Genomic DNA, 19,500 nt, shown 5'->3' with positions numbered 1-19,500 from the left:
ACGGTATGGTACGAGGTTATAACAGAGTCGCGGCTTCTGAGTTCCATCAAGCTGATGTCATGGTGATTGGGACCATGAAATGTGAAAACTTTGATGGTATTTGATGCCACTTTGGAAGCCACTTCCTCTGCCCACTGGAACATCACGCTCAGCGGGCAGACCATTAAAGTGCCCGCGGACCACTTTCATCTTCTTCGTGTTCTCCTTCAGACTCTTATATCTCGGGGTCTTCAATCAGAGGTGGTTCATACTTATTTTCTTGTTCCTGGTCTTCCTGGTCCTCATAGTACTCAACATCGAAAATGAGAAGTTTTGGCATCTGTTTAACCGGCATTCGTTGTAGTTTTTTATTCCATTTGGCCACTAAAGCTCTCTGCTTTTGTTTTGTTTTTTGTTTTGAGCTTCTTTGTCTCCAGAGGGGCCAAGATTAGGGAAATCATTCTAAGAGTCTTTCCTAGCTCATGCGTCTTCCAGGATGCCGCGAATTTCCTGCAGTTCCTGGAACTGCATCCATATTAAACCGCGCTTCTCATGCTTTAGCAAGTCCACAAGCAGGAGCGGGGACTGCTCAGAAAGCTGAACGCCAGTGGGTGTGGGCTCTTTTGGGTCGTAGATGATCTGTGATATACAAAAATACAGTCATATACGTCGAGAAATCATTTGATTATTGTTTCACCTTTCGAGTGGAAATAATGTTCGCCTTGTGCTGATAGAATTGATCGGGAGTGGCGCCAGCTTTGTTCCGATGGCGATTCAGACCCGAAAACAGATTGGCCCATTGCGGCTTCACGTTCTCTTGAGGCTCGGAATAACCGGTCTGCTCCTTACATACTCGCAGAGTGTCTAGAATATCGCCATTTTCTATCAAACGATCGTTGCCCTCACTATTTGGTGGTCCTGTTTTAGACGCCCCTTCAAGCTCCCGCTTACGCTGCTCTAAAGCAAGCACCTTCTTTACAAGCTCGTCAAATTTCGACATCGTCTTCTTATATTCCGCACTACTGACCTCCAATATGACATCTGCATCATTGGCATACTCTGAAAGGTTATACAAATGGGTTGCATCGCACTAAGAGGTGAATAATGTTTGTAATTTTTTGAAATTACAAATAAGGTATGGCTGAGTGGCGTCATCCCTGAAGTCTGGCGCAGGATAAAGATGGTGCCCATACCCAAGAAGAAAGCAGACTCTACCTCCTTCCAAAACCAAAGGGCCATTTGTTTTTAAATCCATGGAGGGGTTGATAAAGTTGAAGTTGGACGAGCACATAGCAAACTGTGACCTGCTGCCGGTCAGGTCCTATGCCTGCAGGAGAAACAGGTCCACGGCGCTGAGCATCGACGACCTTATCAATAAGCCAGTGTAGCTGTCTCAGCCCAAACCTTTTCCATCTTTACACATCCGAACTACACGATTTTGTTTTTGAATATTCTTGTTGAGCTACCAGTGTGACCGCAGGCGACGAGCGAAAAATGCCACAAAAATGGATGAATTGGTGAATATTTATTTTTGCGGTATTTGATGTATGAATAAAAATATAACAAATTCGAAATAAGCGATTTCATTTTGTATATTCTATTTATTGGCTGGTATTCATAGCGGAGGTGTCCGAGCTCACATCAGCAATATGAAAAGAGGCATCCTCAGCGGGAATATCGTCCTCATCAGTGTACATTCGCCGCAAGCGCTCCTTGTACCTGTTGAAGGATTGACCAGCATATTGAGAATGTTAATTTATAAAAGGGGGTATCCATCAAAGCTTACAGTTCACTGTCTGGGTTATTTGCCTGATTGCGGCACTTATCCAGTTTTTTTTCGATGGCTTTGACCTTATCCCGATCGGGTTGCTGGTACTGTTTGACCATGATACGGATTTCTGTTGGAACATAAATACATGTTAAAAAAGTTATTGGGATCGCAGTTCGTCACAAAACTTACTTCGTACGGCATCAATAAGACTTGGCAGCTTATCCCGCGCTGACACAAACAGCAAATCAGTCACATAGCTGTCCAGATTCTCCTGCTCTCGGCTGGCCGCATGCAGCACAGCGGCTAGGCCGATCTGTGACGGTGTATGCAACAGGCAGGCATCCGTGTAATAAGTGGAATCGATGAAGCTTTCAATATGTGGACGTAAACGATCCGGGTTCTGCATATTGCTCCGAGTCTAAGGCAAAAGATTAGATGGACATGGCTTATACGATGTTATTTAATTTTCTGACCTTTACGTCTATAAGAAACCCCTCAATGGGTCTGAACGGATTGTGTATGGTAAGGTAGTAGTTCAGTTGGCCAATCAACAGCAGCTCATTAGACAGCACAATGTCTGTGGCTTTGTTCCGGTCGCCCTTGATATTGTTGACAAACTGACTTATGGACACGTTAAACTCCTCCACCTTGCAGGCAACGAACACACAGGTGGCTCTGTGAACCAAATGAGCAGATTAGGCTATTCTCTATATCTTTTTAGTTGAGTATTCTCACAGTATTTCCTTGGGATGATAGTCCATCGGCGTATTGTTCAGATAGAAACGCTTGAAATAGTGAAATGCGGTGCCCACCACACATTTGGGCATGGGCGGATCGAAGCGTCGGCAAAAATCAAACAAATAGACTTCATATTGCTTCAGCAGCAGGCGCTCCTCCGCCGGCGTGAGAAAAAATTTCTCTAGGTCGCTCTCCTGACACTCGGAGTCGTGCTCCACAATGTACTTGGAATTCTGCTCCAAACGAAAGGCCAACAGCTGCGACTCATTGGCAAATGTCCAGGATTTTTTCTGCGAGCTCACAGGATACATGATGCACAACTGATATTGTTGGATATTAATTTCAACAAGTTGTCTTCGTGGTCCCGCTCATTGTACACAGTGTGACGGTGACATACGGTATGACCGTCAGAAATATACCGAAATATACCGTCTCATTTTCAAAATATACCGCAAATATACCAATGACACAAGAACGAACTTAGCCCACTTAACGCCCTCCTTTTTAAATATGTGAACAACTTTAGTTAGATCTATAGTTTGTAGTTAGTAGATCCATCCTATCCTTCCTATGGAGAAAGAGTTAAAAAAACGGTATCTTCATAATTTTCGTGGAGAGTATTATGGTGTTCACTGGTCTACAATGGGTTAATCGTTTTCTGTCCTGATCGAAAAATCGGCTATGCCAGCTGGCTAGGAAAATGCAATCGTGAAGAAAAATGTAATCTCATTAAAGCAGTCGAATGAAAGCCGATTATAGTATAAGGATATTATAATTTATTAATTTTCTACCAGTCAGTTTATTAATTTATAAGGAGATCAGAATCTGACCTAGTACTCTGCCGCAAGCGAAATATATGACAAATTTTTTCGAAAAAATATATCGTCGATCTGAGAACTAGGCTTTCAGTTCATGGCACAGTACCGCATTTTATAATTTCAGAGTATGAATTTATCGTTTCTCTGCTGTTGCTCCACACACAGACGATAATGTTTTACGTGAAGACAAACGAACAAACGGATGCCACTACAGAATACAGACTAGAATTCAAGATCCAGATTATCATGGGAAAAAGCATAGAAAGCATATGAAGATACCTTACCTGCAGTAGTACTCGCGCTGGTGCTTGTGTTCGGCGTAGATAGGAAGGCTTGCTTGCAGCGTCGATTGCAAATTTGTCATCCTGTCGCAACCACAGCTCGCTGGTGTCCGTCTTGAGGAACCTCTTGGGGAAGGCGGCTGCTTGGGCTTTCCCTGCTCATTCCACAAACCGATTGGCTTCGGGTGGCAAGATTTGAGCCATGCGCTTCTATTTGTATATGATCCACAGCTTCCTCCACTGTGCTGGCATTGGTATAATGGTGTATTTGGTGCCGAACCATTCCTCCTGCTTGTCCTAGGGTATGCCCTTGTACGGCTTTTTCGAGGTAATCCTTAGATTGAATTTAAAACTTTTGAGGTCTCCCATCAGTTCGGAAAGTTGCTGGTCGTGTTATGGTAGCTCTCTCGTGGAACTTCGAACTTGTTCAGGTCCGGCGCCTTGATGTCATTGCGGAGCAGCTTGGAAAAGTAGTACTGTTCTACAGCACCTTGATAGGCAGGGGATACCCTGCCGGCACACGTACATGCGATTGGCCGCATATTTATCGCGACATTATCGCGTCGTGGAGTGCTTCGTACGTCCATGTCATGGCCAGTCCAGCGAGCAGCTGGTTGCGACGCTGCTCATATTTTTTTGCTGAATCGCGTCCACGTACCATGGTGCTCTGCAGCATCGAGGGATCCTTCAGAGCGAATGTTGAGTAGTCCAGACTTGACTCCAACTGGTGATCGGGCAAAATAAAGGAAAACAGGCGTTGGGGCTTCTAATGCTGACCGGTGGAGCCGAGACGATCAAAACGGTTAGGCCATTGCTCTTAACATGAGATCTAAATGCGACAATTGAGTATCGAGTGTTTCGATGGCTTACCTCACTTTTTCACTTACTTTGGTAGTAGGGTTGCATTATAAATATTATAAAATCAGCCGACGCTAACTTCACGCAAAGTCAAGATGGCGGAAATGGCGGGCCGCATCTTTCAGTGTTGGGCATCTGTTCTAGCGATGGGACTATCGGGAAAAACACGAAGTGATAGCGAGAAAGATTGGAGCTTTAGTTTTATTTGCAACAAACGGCATATTGAATAAAAATCCTTTAAAATTTTTTCCCTTTTTTTTTGTGCTTTAGGTACAATTTTATTTCCCATATATCCGCTATATCGAATAAAGCCAAAGAGTCATTGGATTTATCAAAAGATGGTCTTAACCATTTTCTGACCCCTATACCACTGAACTACTTTATGTTTATCTTGTCCGGCCTCTCTTAGAATATTGTTTTTGCGCCTGGTCTCGTCATTACCAAAAATATCAAGACAATTGTGTAAGCGAACTTGACAGTAGTAGATAATTTATGATATGTGTATTTTTTTTCTATACAGTTATACTGATCATTGTTGAACTCTAAACAATAAACAATATACATACATAACATATGTAACAGCTAAACGAATAAATCAAAACAACTTTATTTCCAAATCAACAAATCAATAAACAAATTGGAAGTTTCCAAAAAATTTAAAAAAATATAAAACTAAAACAAATCACATGCGCTGCCAGACTGGTGTAGAATTCCTGTAAAAAGCATGTTTAAAAATCTTTCTTGATTGGAGTAAAAAAAAAAGAATTAAAAATATATTAAAATCACTGCCAGTGCTCCGCTCAATTAGTTTTAATATTATTTTCAAATGCATTAAAGTCAAGTTTAATACAAAAAATTAAATTTATATGAAAAAACTATTCTATATACATGTATATGTACATATACTATTGATATATATATTATAAGACTTTATTTAAAGACTGTGCCAATCAAATTTTAACCACATCTCAAATTTTTTAAACCATCTGATGAATTAACTAAAATCCTTTTCATATCTGCAATTACCGATTCCAGTTGCCTTGCGGCCTCCTTCCTCTCCGGTAAAGATTCAGCCCAGAGATATGCATGCTTAGGGAAGGGCTGCCACGATATTGATACGACTCAAAGTTTTTCAGATTTTTCAGAATAAATGAGAAGGAAGTCTCAAAAGAATTATACTAGTATTAAAACAAATTTTAATTTATGATGTTTTTATGAGCATGGAAAAAAAAACAACTTATTTATGCAATCTGCTTCCGAAAATATAGAACAAGAAAATTAGACATTGGTTTTAATATAAGATTTATAAATTTGAATGTTATGCCTTACTTTAAGTCAAAATTATTCTTGCTTCTTCCTTCTTTTGGTGCTCTTTACAGCTGTTTGCTGTTTTGGGACGCACGTGTTGTGCATTTTGAGCGTTTAAAGATGCTCGCAGCATCAAAAAGTGGAAAATTAAGCTGAATTAATTTTGTTCTTCTTTGGTTTCATGTCGAGGGACGCTTCCAAATTGGGTCAATCGAATCTTTGGTCAGGAAGTCAGACACGTACGTTGCTTTTAAACAACTGCAGGGGTGATCCAACACGTTCAATAAATACTCTCTGGCATACATATGTATGTGACTCCAATGCGAACTATTTATTATTTGGATTGACTTATGTATGTATTTATATTACAATAATAATAATATAATGGTATATTACTATACTTGATCTGTTACCAACTGCGTTCTTATTCATGGTTACCTTTCTTCAAAGAGCATTTAGGTGCCATGCGTATCAGGTACTTTGTATGCAGGAGCTGCCTTCTGTGGCAATAAAATTGCAATTAATTTTTATTGACAACTCTGAACTCTTGTTGCAGAGATTTGTTGTGGATCTTTAAGCGATTTCACTGCGGGTAGATGAAAAGTCTTTAGTACTGGATGCTCTTTGGTCTTAAACGGTTCTTTAAGAGGGTTATAAGGGGGTTATGTTATACCTAAAGAATGGAAGGATTAGATGTGCTATGTGATGGGAAAAATAACAATTTCTCTTATGATTTTCCATCTAAAGTTTCCGTATAATTTATACGCAGACCCGTATATTGCCCAACAACATCATGACCACAATCTGACTCGAAAATTGTCTCAGTTTTGGGGCCAATTCCCGCTTATATACAGATGACGACGCCTTCAGCTCTTCCATCTCCATCTCCCTCTCCATCCCAGCGAAATGCTTATGCGCGTGCGCGACAGACAAGTCGGACTGAGATGGATTGCCGTCGGCAAGACCGTCAGACCATCAGATCGTTTTGCTGACTGACAGTTAGTGGACCTTAGGCCTTGGCTTATCGTCAGTTTCTAGTTACAGATCCAGAAGGAAGCTGCCTGCTCTGCTCTGCTCTGCTCTGCTCTGGGCGTACTTAAAATTCAATTGAATCTTGAATTATTGCATTGAATTTCATTGTTTGTAAATGCTCGCCCCGCTGTGTGGCTCTGTAGACTGATTTCATTTCCTCCGTGCCATAGATTTATTTATTTTTCTCATTTTATTGAATGCTTCAAGTTCAACAGTCGTAAATCGTCACAAAATATTATGATTATTATTGTTGTGGGTATTGTATTACATAAAAATGTGGGGCTACGTGAGGTGGGTGGTCTCCATTTGGACTGAATTGTGATTAAAAAAACAACTGAATTAAATAGAATAACTTGCATCCATATACATAGAAAAGTAAAAGTATCCCTTGTTTCATCGGTAGTCTCTTGTTTCCCTGATCATTATCAACGACACCAATAAAACTCATTGCGAAAGTATCTGCAACAACCATCTACACAAAAGACCACTTGTTCTGTCCCAGCTCGGCCCCTGCCCCTGGCTCTGTCTCAGCCTGGGGCCCTGCCTCAGGCCGGCCCCATCTCCCGGGCACAACCCGATTTGGCCACATTCGTTGTGAATAAATGCATTTTAAAGGCATATTGAGCACGCGATTCGATGTTTTATGCTCACGATCTCCGTCTGAGTGGCTCGATCTGTCTGGCATACGAGGTACGAGTATTCCGTGTACGAGTATTCATTTCGATTAGACTATTATTTCTGTTTAACGGCTACTGTGGCTGCCGCGGCTAATTGTGCGTGTGGTGTGTCGTGCGATTATTTAGCTTTGTATCTCACTTTGTCTCCCTGCTCTCAGGGGGCGTGTTCCGTAAGATACTCTCACACACAGACACCGCGCCGAGCCGAGCTGACTGAATAGATGTGCGAATCGCCACTCGAAGCTTAAATACTGAGATGAGCCAATCAAGAGAGCTTGTCTCTGTGTACACATATGCAGCTATGAGTGAGTTATATGTATATTGTACAATAAAATATATCGTTTAGATGTAGATGAGTGTTTAGTATACGATTAGGTAGGTATGAGGTGTCTTTGCGATGAGTAATCAATCAATGCTTTCATTTTATGTACATAGCTTTGATATGAACTTTGAGTTTCCCCAAATATTTCAAAGTGTTTTTGTTTAAGTTCATACAGATGTTCAAATTGAGTTCGTTTTCTAAGTCATTAGATTTCCCTCTGCCACCACAAGTCGACTACAAGTCCCAGCTCTCCCGTTGAGTCTGTGCGGATTGTGTCATCTGTCCAGGGCTGTCATAATTACATTTATATAGTCAACATCTAGGTAGCCTGACATTTGGAAATATGTCAGCAGCAGCAGCAGCAGCAGCATGGTTATGTAATGAATAACGCATTGACTGGGTACCGGGCTCGCTGCGGTCAGGATTTGTGTTCGCCTCTTGATGGATATACACGTAAACACAGAAGCCGTGACAGTTGAATCGAAAACTTACTTATACATCATACATACATATATCCCTCTATAGTATATATGTACCTGTACTTGTATATTGAACAAATTTCTGCTGTAGATGGTCATGGAAAAGTTTGGTCATGTGTCAATTGAATGAAGCTTTTTATGTCAACCTCAAGAGCGAGAGAGAGAGAGAGCTGAAGGAGCTCAAAGAAAGAAATTCATTTTATGTGGTGGTTGGAAAAATGTTTAGTTGGGGACCACCAAAACGACTACAAAATTTTCTCAAATATTTTCCACGCACACCAGATCAGCATTTCTTCATAACTTTTCACTTTTATTTTACTCTTCTTTTTAAATTTATACATTGGCTTAACATCTAGGCAAATAAATTATTTAAAAATAATAAAACAAACAAAAGTTCAATACGAAAACAACGAAAAAAAAACCCTACTGTCTAATAACTAAAAATATTTATACATAAATAAAGAGAAAAAAAAAAACGGAAATGTAAGCTAATTCACATAGCACATTAAATGACAATCATTTGTAAATTTGTCTAGAAAGTATCATTTATTTATTTATATTTCTATATATATATATATATTTTTTTTTTGTATATATAATACGATTGTTCACTCTTTTCTCTTAGCGGCTGTAATTGAGCTAAAAAAAAAATATTGATATTGATATTTGTACATAATTTCACTGGCACCAAAATGATGAAGATGAAGGGGTTTTTATGGGTAGATTTCTTCTGGTTTCGGTATTCATATACGAGTATCTTAGCGCCCATTTCTCCGTGGTCCTTTCTTCTGCAGGTAAGAATATCTTTTCGAAATTGTTTTAGCACTGGAACGAATTTTCAGGCAATCTCGAATCTCAGATCCCGGCTATCTTTCAGCCCGTTAGGGTTTGGGAGCGCACCAGAGTGAGGTCGAGGGGCGTGGATTTGCGGACAAGGATCGAGGACTCGTCCAGGAAATGACCGGCCGCTGCAGGCTCGCTCAAACTGGGACTGTTTGAGCCAGGCGCCAAGGGACTGGCTGGATCTGTTCGCGATCTCAGCGAGAGATCGATGGGTTCGTCCAGCTCGGGACTGCTGGCGGCCGGAAATAACAGTTCCGCCTTAAACTGGTCCTTGAAGATGGGCAGTGGGGGCACTCCGGCCGCGAGCAGCACTGGTGGCAGGTGGCTGAACGGGGCAAAGGAGCTGTATAGCGGCTCCGAGTGACTGCGGAAGATCTCGAGCAGCTCCTGATGGCGCTGGCGCTGCTGCTGCGCAGCCAGATCTGCGTCCGGCTCGGAAGTGGCGGGGAATGGAGGGCAACCCTGCCGCTGGCCCAGCTTGGGCATTGATGCAGCGGTGCTGATGACGCCCGTGGTGTTGCCACTCAGCACACTGGTGGCACCATCCTCGTTGGGATCGCCGGCCGATGATGCGCCGGAGTCGCTGGGGGTGTTACTCAGGCGGGATTCCAGCTTCAACTGCCGCTGCTGGTGCTTTTGGTGCTGCTGGCGATCGTTGAGATATTTGGCCGCCTGCAGGAATCCGGGCAGGCTAGGAGAGGCTGCGGAGGAGGTGGCTCCCGCCGCGCCCACTCCCCCCATTGTGGGGGAGCTGGAGGTGGCTGACTTGATGCAGGGATTCGTTTTGTCCTGGTAGGTCTGCCGCGCCTGGTGGCTCGCCTGCTGCAGGCGCGCGAGCTGCTCCAGATTCGCACTGCTTACCCCACCGACCCCCCCTGGTCCGCTACCAGCAGTCCCGCTGGCTGTACCCGCCGTGCTCTGCTGCTCCTGCAGCAGGCAGTGGATCTTGAACCAGTTGGAGCGGCGTCCATAGCGGGAGCCACTCTTCGACATCCCCACTAAGAGGCACTTGCGCAGGCGACACGCCTTGCAGGCCGTGCGGTTCTTCTTGTTGATCACACAGTCCCCGTTGTGCTTGCAGCCGGCTATAGCCGCGATGTTGTTGTAGGTGCGCCCAAAGAAGGACTGCAAAAGGCGGGAAGAGAAAGATTTCAGATGAGTATCTTGTATCTAGACAAACGGGTGACTTCTGCGACGAGTGGAGATTTGTGAACTACTTGTCCGATCTTTTTCATACCCAAAACGAATGTGTAAAAGATGTCTCTAATGGCCCATGGACTGCAACACTCTTCCCAAGTAGTAACCGAGGATTGCCCAAGGATTGCTGGCTCTGTGGGTCATCTCAGCTGAGCAACTGGCTAACAACATTTTAACAATGGATGTCACCTCTTTACCTCACCTCTGTGTGTGTGTGCACCTGTCTACCGCTGTCGAACTTGCCTCAATTATCAAATGTGCGTTCATAATGTGCCCAACTACTGCCCAACTACTGATGGGGCACGCCACAAAGAAGGAACAGCATAGATACGAATAAATCTTCATGCACCATTTATTGTATCGCAACTGATTTCCATTGTTTCGGGGCTGTTGCTTGGGGCTGGGGCTGGGGCTGAGGCTGGTGCCGTGCCGGGTGCCGACTCATGGCGGAGTGGATTTTGAAGTTCAACTCTGAGTGGAGTTGAGCCACGTTTGATGGGTGTCTGGGACCTTTGTTTCCGAATGCGCTGACTCATCTAATATGCATGTAATTTTTATTTGATTGACTGCAGTTTACATTTGTGCTCGCCTTGAGGCTTACCTATCTCTACATATACATATACACTCATACTCATACTCTTACTTGTATTCGTATTCGTAGTTGTAGTTGTAGTTCCCGCTCTCCCTGATAACTGCTCTAAATTTTGCAGAAATTTTCCCATGCCATTTGAAGGCTTTTGCTTTGTGCTGAGGTGCGCACACGTATCTACTTAAAGTCAATTAAAAATCGATTAATCTACCGAATTGAATTTTAATTATAGTAATAATGTTTTCGATTTGATGGAAAGTAAAAGCCAAAATCGAGATCATTTTTTGCACATTTTGTCGACTTGTTTTGTCTACGAAATGTGCGAAATCGCAGCACCCATCTTTCTCACAATTGTCTCGGGTAATCCCCATAAAATATCCATTTGGAAGAGATATTTCTCAACTAATGGAAGGAATGCGAATGGGGAACGAATAGAAACGGGAACGGGAACGGGAGTACTCACCTTACAGCCTTCGCATGTGAATGCCCCGAAATGAAAACCAGCCGCCGGTTCGCCGCACACTTTGCACAGCTGGTTCATCTGCAAAGCGAATGTAATTGTTTCTAAGTTAAAGCACAGATTTTAAGTCAAGAATATATATACTAAATACTAAGGATAAATCATTAATGAGTGGTTTCTAAAGAAAGTATGATTCTTGGGCTCTCAAGAGCTTGTTGCCGAAACTCTTAATTGAAAAACTTCCATCTGTGGCGGTCTCTTCACGATTGTCCTTGTTATCGATGGGATTTTTTCTGCCGACTATTTTTCTTTTTATATGAGTGTATGTCTGTGTTTTTTTTTGTTAACTCCTCTCTCAGTTTGACAACAACAAAAAAGAAGCCAAAAGCCACACCAAAAGGCAGCACAGCAGAAGAAGAGCCATCGAAACAGCAACAACCACAGGCATAACCGATGACCCACTGCGTTTCTCTTTACTTTATTTTGTATTCTTTTTCATTTTTGAATTCTCTTCTTTTTTTTGCCACAGGTCGTGGATAGAAATTGAGGTATGCAGCGACCGGTTTGGGCTTGCACCATCAAAGTTTCGGTCGCGGCAATGTCAGACCCTGCACCTCGACTCCACCTCTCTCCATCTCTCTGCGACGGCGACGGCGACCGCCACTGCCACTGCCACTGCCCCCTCTCTTTCCTTTCCCACAGAAGGCTTCACGTTCACACATCTAATGCATGCTGTGACTTGTTTTGCCCGCTCATAAAGCTCTTAAGGTCAAGCAAAAACAAAAGACCGCAGCAGCAACAATAACAACGAAAATTACGAAAATTCTACGTCAACTGTTTGATGAGCATGGAGAATCTTGGGGAGGGATCGATTTTGTCATGGATATACTCGTACAATTACAATACATTATAAATTCTTTGACATTTTTTTTGGTTGTTAACGTTTCCATAAAGCGTGTGGCTGTGTGCAGTATATGTAGAAACACTTTCATGGACCATCGCAACTTGGCCATCATTATAGTAGACCATTGGATTGGGCTCTGCAGGTCACCAAGGACCCTCAATGATGTACCTACTCTCAATACAGCTATGCTCGTATCCTTTCCTTCCGACAAAACTCTCTGCGATACGATTATCCGAGTACGAGTATCTTTCTCCACGATCCTCCCCCATTAAGTACCAACTTTGGCTTGGCTTGCCTTGGCCTGGCCTGACTTGGCTGCTGCTGCTGCTGCTGTAAGAAACCAAGATTATCTATGGAGCACAAAGTGTTCAAGAGTTTCAGTTCTGGGTCGCCTCTGAAGCTCAAGCTCAAGCGATTGAAGATTTCTTGTGTCTTCTGTCTGCCGCTGATTTTGCTGCTTTCTGGAAAAGCGCACCGCTGTGCCGAAAATTGTCACGGTTTCGCTCGCGCCTGTCTCCGCTGCGGAGCTGGAGCTCGCTGTGAAGGTGCAAATTTAATGTTTGCCAATTTAGCAAGGCTCTGCTGTCACCTTTGGTGTCCATTAGCGAGCGTTTATATGCAAAGTGCTGGGCATTGGCAGGCTGGCTATGGGTTGGAGGGGCAGCACGGAGCCTGGGGTTAACCATTATCACAGAAGCAGCATCACGTTGTGGCACCACCTGCTGGGCACATTTCTAGTTGCAGTTTGCAGTTGCAGCTCCCTCTGCCACTGTCAGCCCTGCCACTGGGGCCGGACAATGTCAAGATATGGACACCTAAGCGAACACACCAAGTGGTGAGGTCTGAGGTAGTTTTAGTTCTAAATTAAAGGGAGTATTAAAGCAAAAACTCTGGGATACCGAAGAAAGGAATACCTATGTATATCCTACATATGTATACTTTAATTCTTAACCGTGTAAATCTTTTCCTACATTCCGGCTTCAACCAGTAATCAAAATTAATACTAATTCCCATTCTGATTGAAGGCCAATATACTATCACAGATTTTTTCTAGCAAAGATAAACTAATTTCACGCAAAACCTGTCCTTTAGCGGCTTATCTCTCAATATAATTACAGCAAATTTCCACAATCATTTCTGGCCTTTTTAAGCAAACCGAAAGGAGTGACCACGAAGCGATAAACTGGCAGATTTGTATCCAAAGGCGGCTTCAATCCTTTTGGCACAATCACGATGCTGGCCAAGGCCGCCCGCTTTACAAAACCGGACACAAATTGGGCTCTCAAGAGATTCAAGAGATTCAAGAGATTTGTCTCATGCATCCTCCGTTTCCCCCATCAAATGGACAAATACCGATCCAAGTCGTGTACCAGGACACACATACTTGTAGTTCCCATTCCACAAGCCCAACTGCTAATTAAGGTCTTTAAGGAAAAGGAAGGAAGGAGAATTTTGTGTGAGTATTTCTGTGGTTCGGATGGACTTGGTTCATTGTCATTTGTTGGTGGATCTTATTGGGTTCCCTTCGTCTCTTTTTTTATTGAATTCAACTAGTGGCATTCCAAATTCATAAAGAGATTCCCATTGTTCATTTCTATATCGGACCTAAGCGATCACAAAATAGAAACAATCCCCAGCTGCCAAGCTTATCGATTAAGCCACATTTAAACCAAGATTAATGTTACACATTCGACTTGAACAAACAATTAATTAAAAACTATCCGTATTGATTGTAAGCCAAGTGGATGATTGTTCAGATCTAATCTGCGGAGATCTACAAAATGTTTTCCGAATCGGTGAGGAGAGGAGAGGAGCGGGGAGGAGAGGAGAGGAGCAGAGCGGAGTCTGATGGGGGGACGACGGGTACGAAGCGGCTTAGACAATAAGAACCAGATCAGTTGAATGTATGTAGATACATTCTCAACAAGCTCATCAAGTTGCTGTTGACAGACCCAAAATGAATGCACATAAAGCAGAAGGATTTTCCTCAATAAGAATAATAAACAACGGGCAAAAAAATGTGTCCTTTAAAGCAAACAAAATGATGGACAATGCCAAATCAGATAAAGGGAAACAAAGGTAGAAAAGGTGTTCAAACAAGCAAACCACGATTGTCTCAAATATTTTGAAGCGGCTACAAAATAGAACAAGAATCAAGAACCCAAACCCCTCGTCTCAGCTCTTCCGTGATCATCTCTCTGGCCAGACAATTGCCGGTAATATGCTTTATTATTAGCCCTGCCAATGGAGTCCACTCCACTGGAGACGGATATTCCGAATATGCAAATCCACTCAGCAGTCACACGCTCTAGTTTGAATTGTCTGCGTCCTTTCGTGGCCTCCCAGCTCGGTTCCCGATCCAGTCCAGCCCCGGTCTCTGGCCCTTTTCTGCTTGATTGCCGACAGCAGTTGGACAATTAAGTGCTGGAATACATCTTCCATCTCCCAGCATCTTCTCTGCCCTACCCCTATTGTAGTAATTTTTTGACACTTATCGCACAAAAGGCAATAACATTATTAATGAGCATGTCAATGAGCTTCTTTTGTTTCGGTTGGCTTCTCTACTTCTCTACTACTCCTTTTTGTTGTTTTTGTTTTTTGGGGCCTACCAAATCTATATTTCTTTCGTTAAGGGCTTATGCAATTACGGGTGGCTAAAAGGGTAAAGACTTCTCTCCTCAATGGTCCACTTGGCAAGTCTGCCACTTTTTGATGCACTTTGCTTTAATGTATTAAATGGAATATTTCATTTAAGTTCGTTTCTGACACATTTTCAGTTTATTTCAAATTGCATGTCTCTAAAAGAATCCTAAAATATTACGTTTCAATCAAGTTGTGCAGGAAATCGAATATATGTGCCGTAATACTTTTTTTTAACATTCATTGACAATCTTATCTGACTATTTGAATCGCTGATAGCCATTAATTTATTCTATTTATGCAAAATGTATTCAATTTAATTATTATTTTCATTACGACTTATTAGCATTCGTATAGTTTTATACTTTGTAGGTTTTTTTTTTGGCACGTTCCATTCTACAATAAATATTTCCATATTTATTTAACAATAACATTAACATAGTATTTTGTAACTTAAAAAAAATTAAAAAAAAACATAATACTTTATTTTTGATTATTACATCCATTAAATCTTTGTCTTTCTTAAAAGGATTTTTATCTTTTAAATGTTATATTTTTGATTATTAAATCCATTAAATCTTAAAAGGATTTTTGTGTCTTTAATTTTATATATTTTGTACATTGCGTAGTTACCTTTTTATAATTGGATATTTCCAAAACTGCATAAATTGTAGATCCCAAAAGGTACACTGCATATATTTATTTATATATATTTGTATATGTTTTTAATTTCACAGAACACTTTGACTGATCAGATTTCCTTACAAACTGGATGATCTCTGCATTATCAATAGATCATATCTGACCATAGCACATTTCATAGCACATTATCTTCAGTGACATCATTGATCCGCCTAAACGGTGATGATATAGCGACGGCACTCGAGAGACTCACTCGCAACACTCACGTGGCGCACATAACGCCGAAGAACTTCGCGATCGACGATGCTTGGCAGCGTGAGTCCAATCCGAGACTGAATCGTCATCGTCGTTCTGAGACTGCGACTGGCCCGGTGTGGCCCTGGCCTCAAAGATCATATCATCACAACCCAACAGTCAGTTCCTGTTTTTCAAACAGCTGCTCTTCTGCTCCTCGGCTCGGCTCAGCTCTGCTCTGCTGCGCTCTCTTTTGTGGCACAGCAAGAGAGAAGAGCACGCTCTCAAGACCCATAAACTAAAAAAAAAATTTCAAAATATTATCCATCCTCGAATATTACAAAAAAAAAAAAATCTGTAAATAATATTATTTTTTTTGAGAAATTCAATTATTATTCCTACCCATGCCGAGTTCTAATAATAATATCACAACGCTCGGAACGGAATTATTTCTGTCATTTAATTATAGGTAAAATTCTAACAGTTTTTTTATGTAAATGCATCGAGATTGAGGGAAAAGGTGTAAAGTAAGGCGCAAATATGACTCTTATGTATTGATTGCCGAATGTGACACATCTTAATCCTAATTTCTCGCACTGTATTCTCTTACCCAAGTCTCTCTCTGTTCGGTGGTGCGTGCTCAACTGTGGTTGGCTGTTGCCACCGGCACGATTTGTATGTATGCAATGGATGTATATATGCGGATATATATGAATGTTTCGCTCGTATTCATTGAAAATGTCTTGATTCGTTGGCTGTTGCCTACACACAGTACTGTTATTATTTCCTGCGCTTGTGTATGTGCGAGAGTGTTAAATTCGGTTTGGTTTTTTTTATATTTTTTATTGTAAATGTGCATTCATTTGTATTCGTATTGGACAACTAAAGTGGCAAAGAGGTGGGCACAGAGTATCGTAATGCCCGCCGTTCAGTGTGAGTAAAAACAGAGAGTAAGTAAACAAACTAAAGAAAGAAAAAAAACATCGAAGCTCGTGCAACAAAATGGTGAAAACTAGTTTCTTGCCTAAGTCTTTTGCATTTCTAGCATTTTTAAATGTTTTTTATTCAATTTTCGTGATTTTCAGCAGATGAAAGGATTATTGAAAACTATTATGTACGAGTCTATTTAATTTTTAGTCGAGATTGAGGCGTTTCACTTAAATTTTGTCATTAATATGAAAATACTCGATTTAAATATATTTTATAATTAAAATATATATAAATGAACCGAATATTGAAATTAAATAATGTTTTGTGTCTTTTCACAATGCCATTTTTCTCTCAGTGTATATGAATTAAAATTTTTAATATTTAAAGAAATCCTTTCATCTGCTAATAATCACAAAAATTGTATGATAAAAACCTAAAAATCCTACAAATACAAAAGACTTAAGCAAAAAACTTGTTTTCAAGATTGTGTTTTGCGATATTATTTAATAATAATTTGTTATTAATAAATATTTTTAGTAACACTCTATTAGTTCTGAAAATAATTATGTTGATAAACAAAATTGTTGGGTTGCGCAGGCCGATATTAGCCATTAGTCCATAGATAATAGCCAGTAGTGCAAAAGTAAAGTAAGTCAATTTTATTGCTCGTCATTTCGGCACTGACCACTAAACCCTATTGTCATCTACACCCATGCCTATGATTCCCCTATCTTACGTCTTCATCTCCTGCCTTTCTCTCGGCTCGCTATCGTTCTCTCTATCTGTGGCGATCGCATTAGGGAACTCCCTTGAACAGTTTGGACTTGGCACTCACTTCTTGCAAATTTGTCTTGTAAATATCTTCAATCTCAGCTCAGAGCTGACCCCGCCTTGAATATCGCTATCACATAAAAACCGTATATATTCGCCACTATAATCTACTATACACCACAATAGACCATGTGTGGCCTATTGTTAAAAAAATATAAGAAAAAAGTTTAGTTTTGAAAAATATTGTATTTTTTAATAGTTATTAGGTAGCCAGGTCGAAAACCTTTCCTATTTCCTATTCCTACTTATTGGCGTTACGTTACCGAATTCCGGGGTAATAAAGCAAAAAAATATTCCATTAACCGAGGTTGCGAAAATTGTTTATAATTTTTTAGGTACTTCAATATGTTAGATAGACTTTATGGATAAACTTTTATCATGTATCATCTTTCTTTTGGGAGATAATAGTAAAGGAAAATCGGACTTTAAAAGTATCAAAAAATATCGGAAATTTGTTTTTTTGTTTATTTCAATTTCGTCAATATGTTTAATAATTAAATAATAATTTAAATAATTTTAGCAAATAATAACGGGACATAAGTATATGAAAATAGGGTTACTAAATTTTTTTGTTTTTTGTCATAGTGGATAATTTCGCGGAAACGTCATTGACTTTTAAATGATCATTCATAAACTAAGCTACTGGAAAATCTCAGTAGTGCAACAAATATCTTAAATTAACATTAAATAGCCGCAAAACTTAATCAAACAAATTCTCCAGATTAAAAATATTACCATAGAGTCCTGTAGAACAAAGTTAATAGTTCCTAGTTTAAAGTAGATTTTAAGAAGCGGCAGCTCCAAACAGTTCCCATTCCGGCAGAACAATCAACGCGTTTTCATATGTCTAATTGAATTCTCTTGTCATAAGCCAGATCCGTGCTTACGAGTAGATGCTCGCACAACTGATCCTGAGGCATCCATCTCGCCAGTGTATCCCTCTCGCGGTTTCTGTCACATCGTGATGATGATGATTTCATTTTAATAACAGCACTTGAAGAACGAGCGAGAGCGAGAGCAAGAGGAGCCTCGATTCGAGTTTCGAGCATCAGTGAAGATCATTTAATACCCTGCATTCGCTGCGGCCGTGTCAACACCACTTGACGGAGTAACAAGGAAGCGCAACACTCTAAAATGACGTGTAATTTATCACAGCACGAGCAGCATTTAGCCATGAACTGGAACGGAGACTCCCGGCTACCGACTACCGACTACCGACTCTGACTCTCTGACTGCATCAGGAATCTGGTTAGTTTCTTTTCAGTAGTTTCCAGAGCCAGAGTCAGAGCTTTGCCTGTCAGCATCATTGTCGTCATAATCTTAGTTAAAACTGCGGCTGGTGCTGCGGCTGGTGCTGCTGCTGCGGATGCTGCAGCTGCTACGGATACTGCGCAGTCATATTAACATTTCTTTTGCTCGTAGGCAAATCTGCCCTCTTCGTCTTCGTCTTGCCTCTCTCTCCGTCTCCATATCTGACGAAATTTTAATTAAGTTTGGGCCTTGGTAGCGGGGCGCATATCTCGCCTACTCGCGTGCTCATCTCCCGGTGATGAGTTGGCGCATTAGCTTTGATGGCTGCTCATATTTATTAGAGCGCAATCTGCCTCAAATTATGCTGCAAGGACAGAGTGAGGGGCAATTTTAATCCGATTGCATTGAGCAGAGAGAAAAATTCCATAGGAAGCTCGCTATTTCCAGTTAGAGTAATTTATAGAATTGGAAAACTGGAACCTCCCGAACAGGCAAATATTGGTGAGAGCATCCAAATTAAATTAGAGCTTATTTTTTTAGTTTTAGTTTTTTACGATGTACGATATCGAATTATCTAATCCCCTATCTAATTCCGATTCTCTCTATCATAAACTTCTAGCTTAACATACGTCAATTTGCTTGTCAATCGGCAATAAAGGGATCCGCAACGAAATCACACGGATTGTAGAATACATTCTCAGAAAGCTCTCAAGGTT

At 41.1% G+C, this 19,500-nt stretch overlaps 3 protein-coding genes across 3 annotated transcripts; all 3 read right to left on the bottom strand.

Moving 5' to 3' along the window:
* Positions 1 to 438: 438 nt before the first annotated feature.
* Positions 439 to 1,420, bottom strand: LOC108152942. The gene is made up of 3 exons (XM_017282637.2): positions 1,195 to 1,420; positions 677 to 1,038; positions 439 to 618 (listed from the first exon to the last, which is right to left on the bottom strand). The coding sequence occupies exons 1-3, from the start codon at positions 1,268 to 1,270 to the stop codon at positions 460 to 462; spliced, it is 597 nt and encodes a 198-aa protein (XP_017138126.1). The 5' UTR covers positions 1,271 to 1,420; the 3' UTR covers positions 439 to 459.
* A 133-nt stretch (positions 1,421 to 1,553) lies between these two features.
* On the bottom strand, positions 1,554 to 2,882 carry LOC108153434 (cyclin-H). The gene is made up of 5 exons (XM_017283439.1): positions 2,486 to 2,882; positions 2,224 to 2,425; positions 1,940 to 2,168; positions 1,766 to 1,877; positions 1,554 to 1,698 (listed from the first exon to the last, which is right to left on the bottom strand). Exons 1-5 carry the CDS (start codon positions 2,797 to 2,799, stop codon positions 1,581 to 1,583), a joined length of 975 nt encoding a protein of 324 aa, XP_017138928.1. The 5' UTR covers positions 2,800 to 2,882; the 3' UTR covers positions 1,554 to 1,580.
* A 5,942-nt stretch (positions 2,883 to 8,824) lies between these two features.
* On the bottom strand, positions 8,825 to 15,886 carry LOC108165539 (protein embryonic gonad). Its single transcript, XM_017301613.2, has 3 exons — positions 15,530 to 15,886; positions 11,356 to 11,433; positions 8,825 to 10,231 (listed from the first exon to the last, which is right to left on the bottom strand). Exons 2-3 carry the CDS (start codon positions 11,431 to 11,433, stop codon positions 9,137 to 9,139), a joined length of 1,173 nt encoding a protein of 390 aa, XP_017157102.1. The 5' UTR covers positions 15,530 to 15,886; the 3' UTR covers positions 8,825 to 9,136.
* Between the last annotated feature and the right edge of the window lie 3,614 nt (positions 15,887 to 19,500).

The sequence above is a fragment of the Drosophila miranda genome, chromosome XR, assembly GCF_003369915.1.
Source record: "Drosophila miranda strain MSH22 chromosome XR, D.miranda_PacBio2.1, whole genome shotgun sequence".
Classification (NCBI taxonomy): Eukaryota; Metazoa; Arthropoda; class Insecta; order Diptera; family Drosophilidae; genus Drosophila; species Drosophila miranda.
This window is presented reverse-complemented; position numbering and strand designations above follow the sequence as displayed.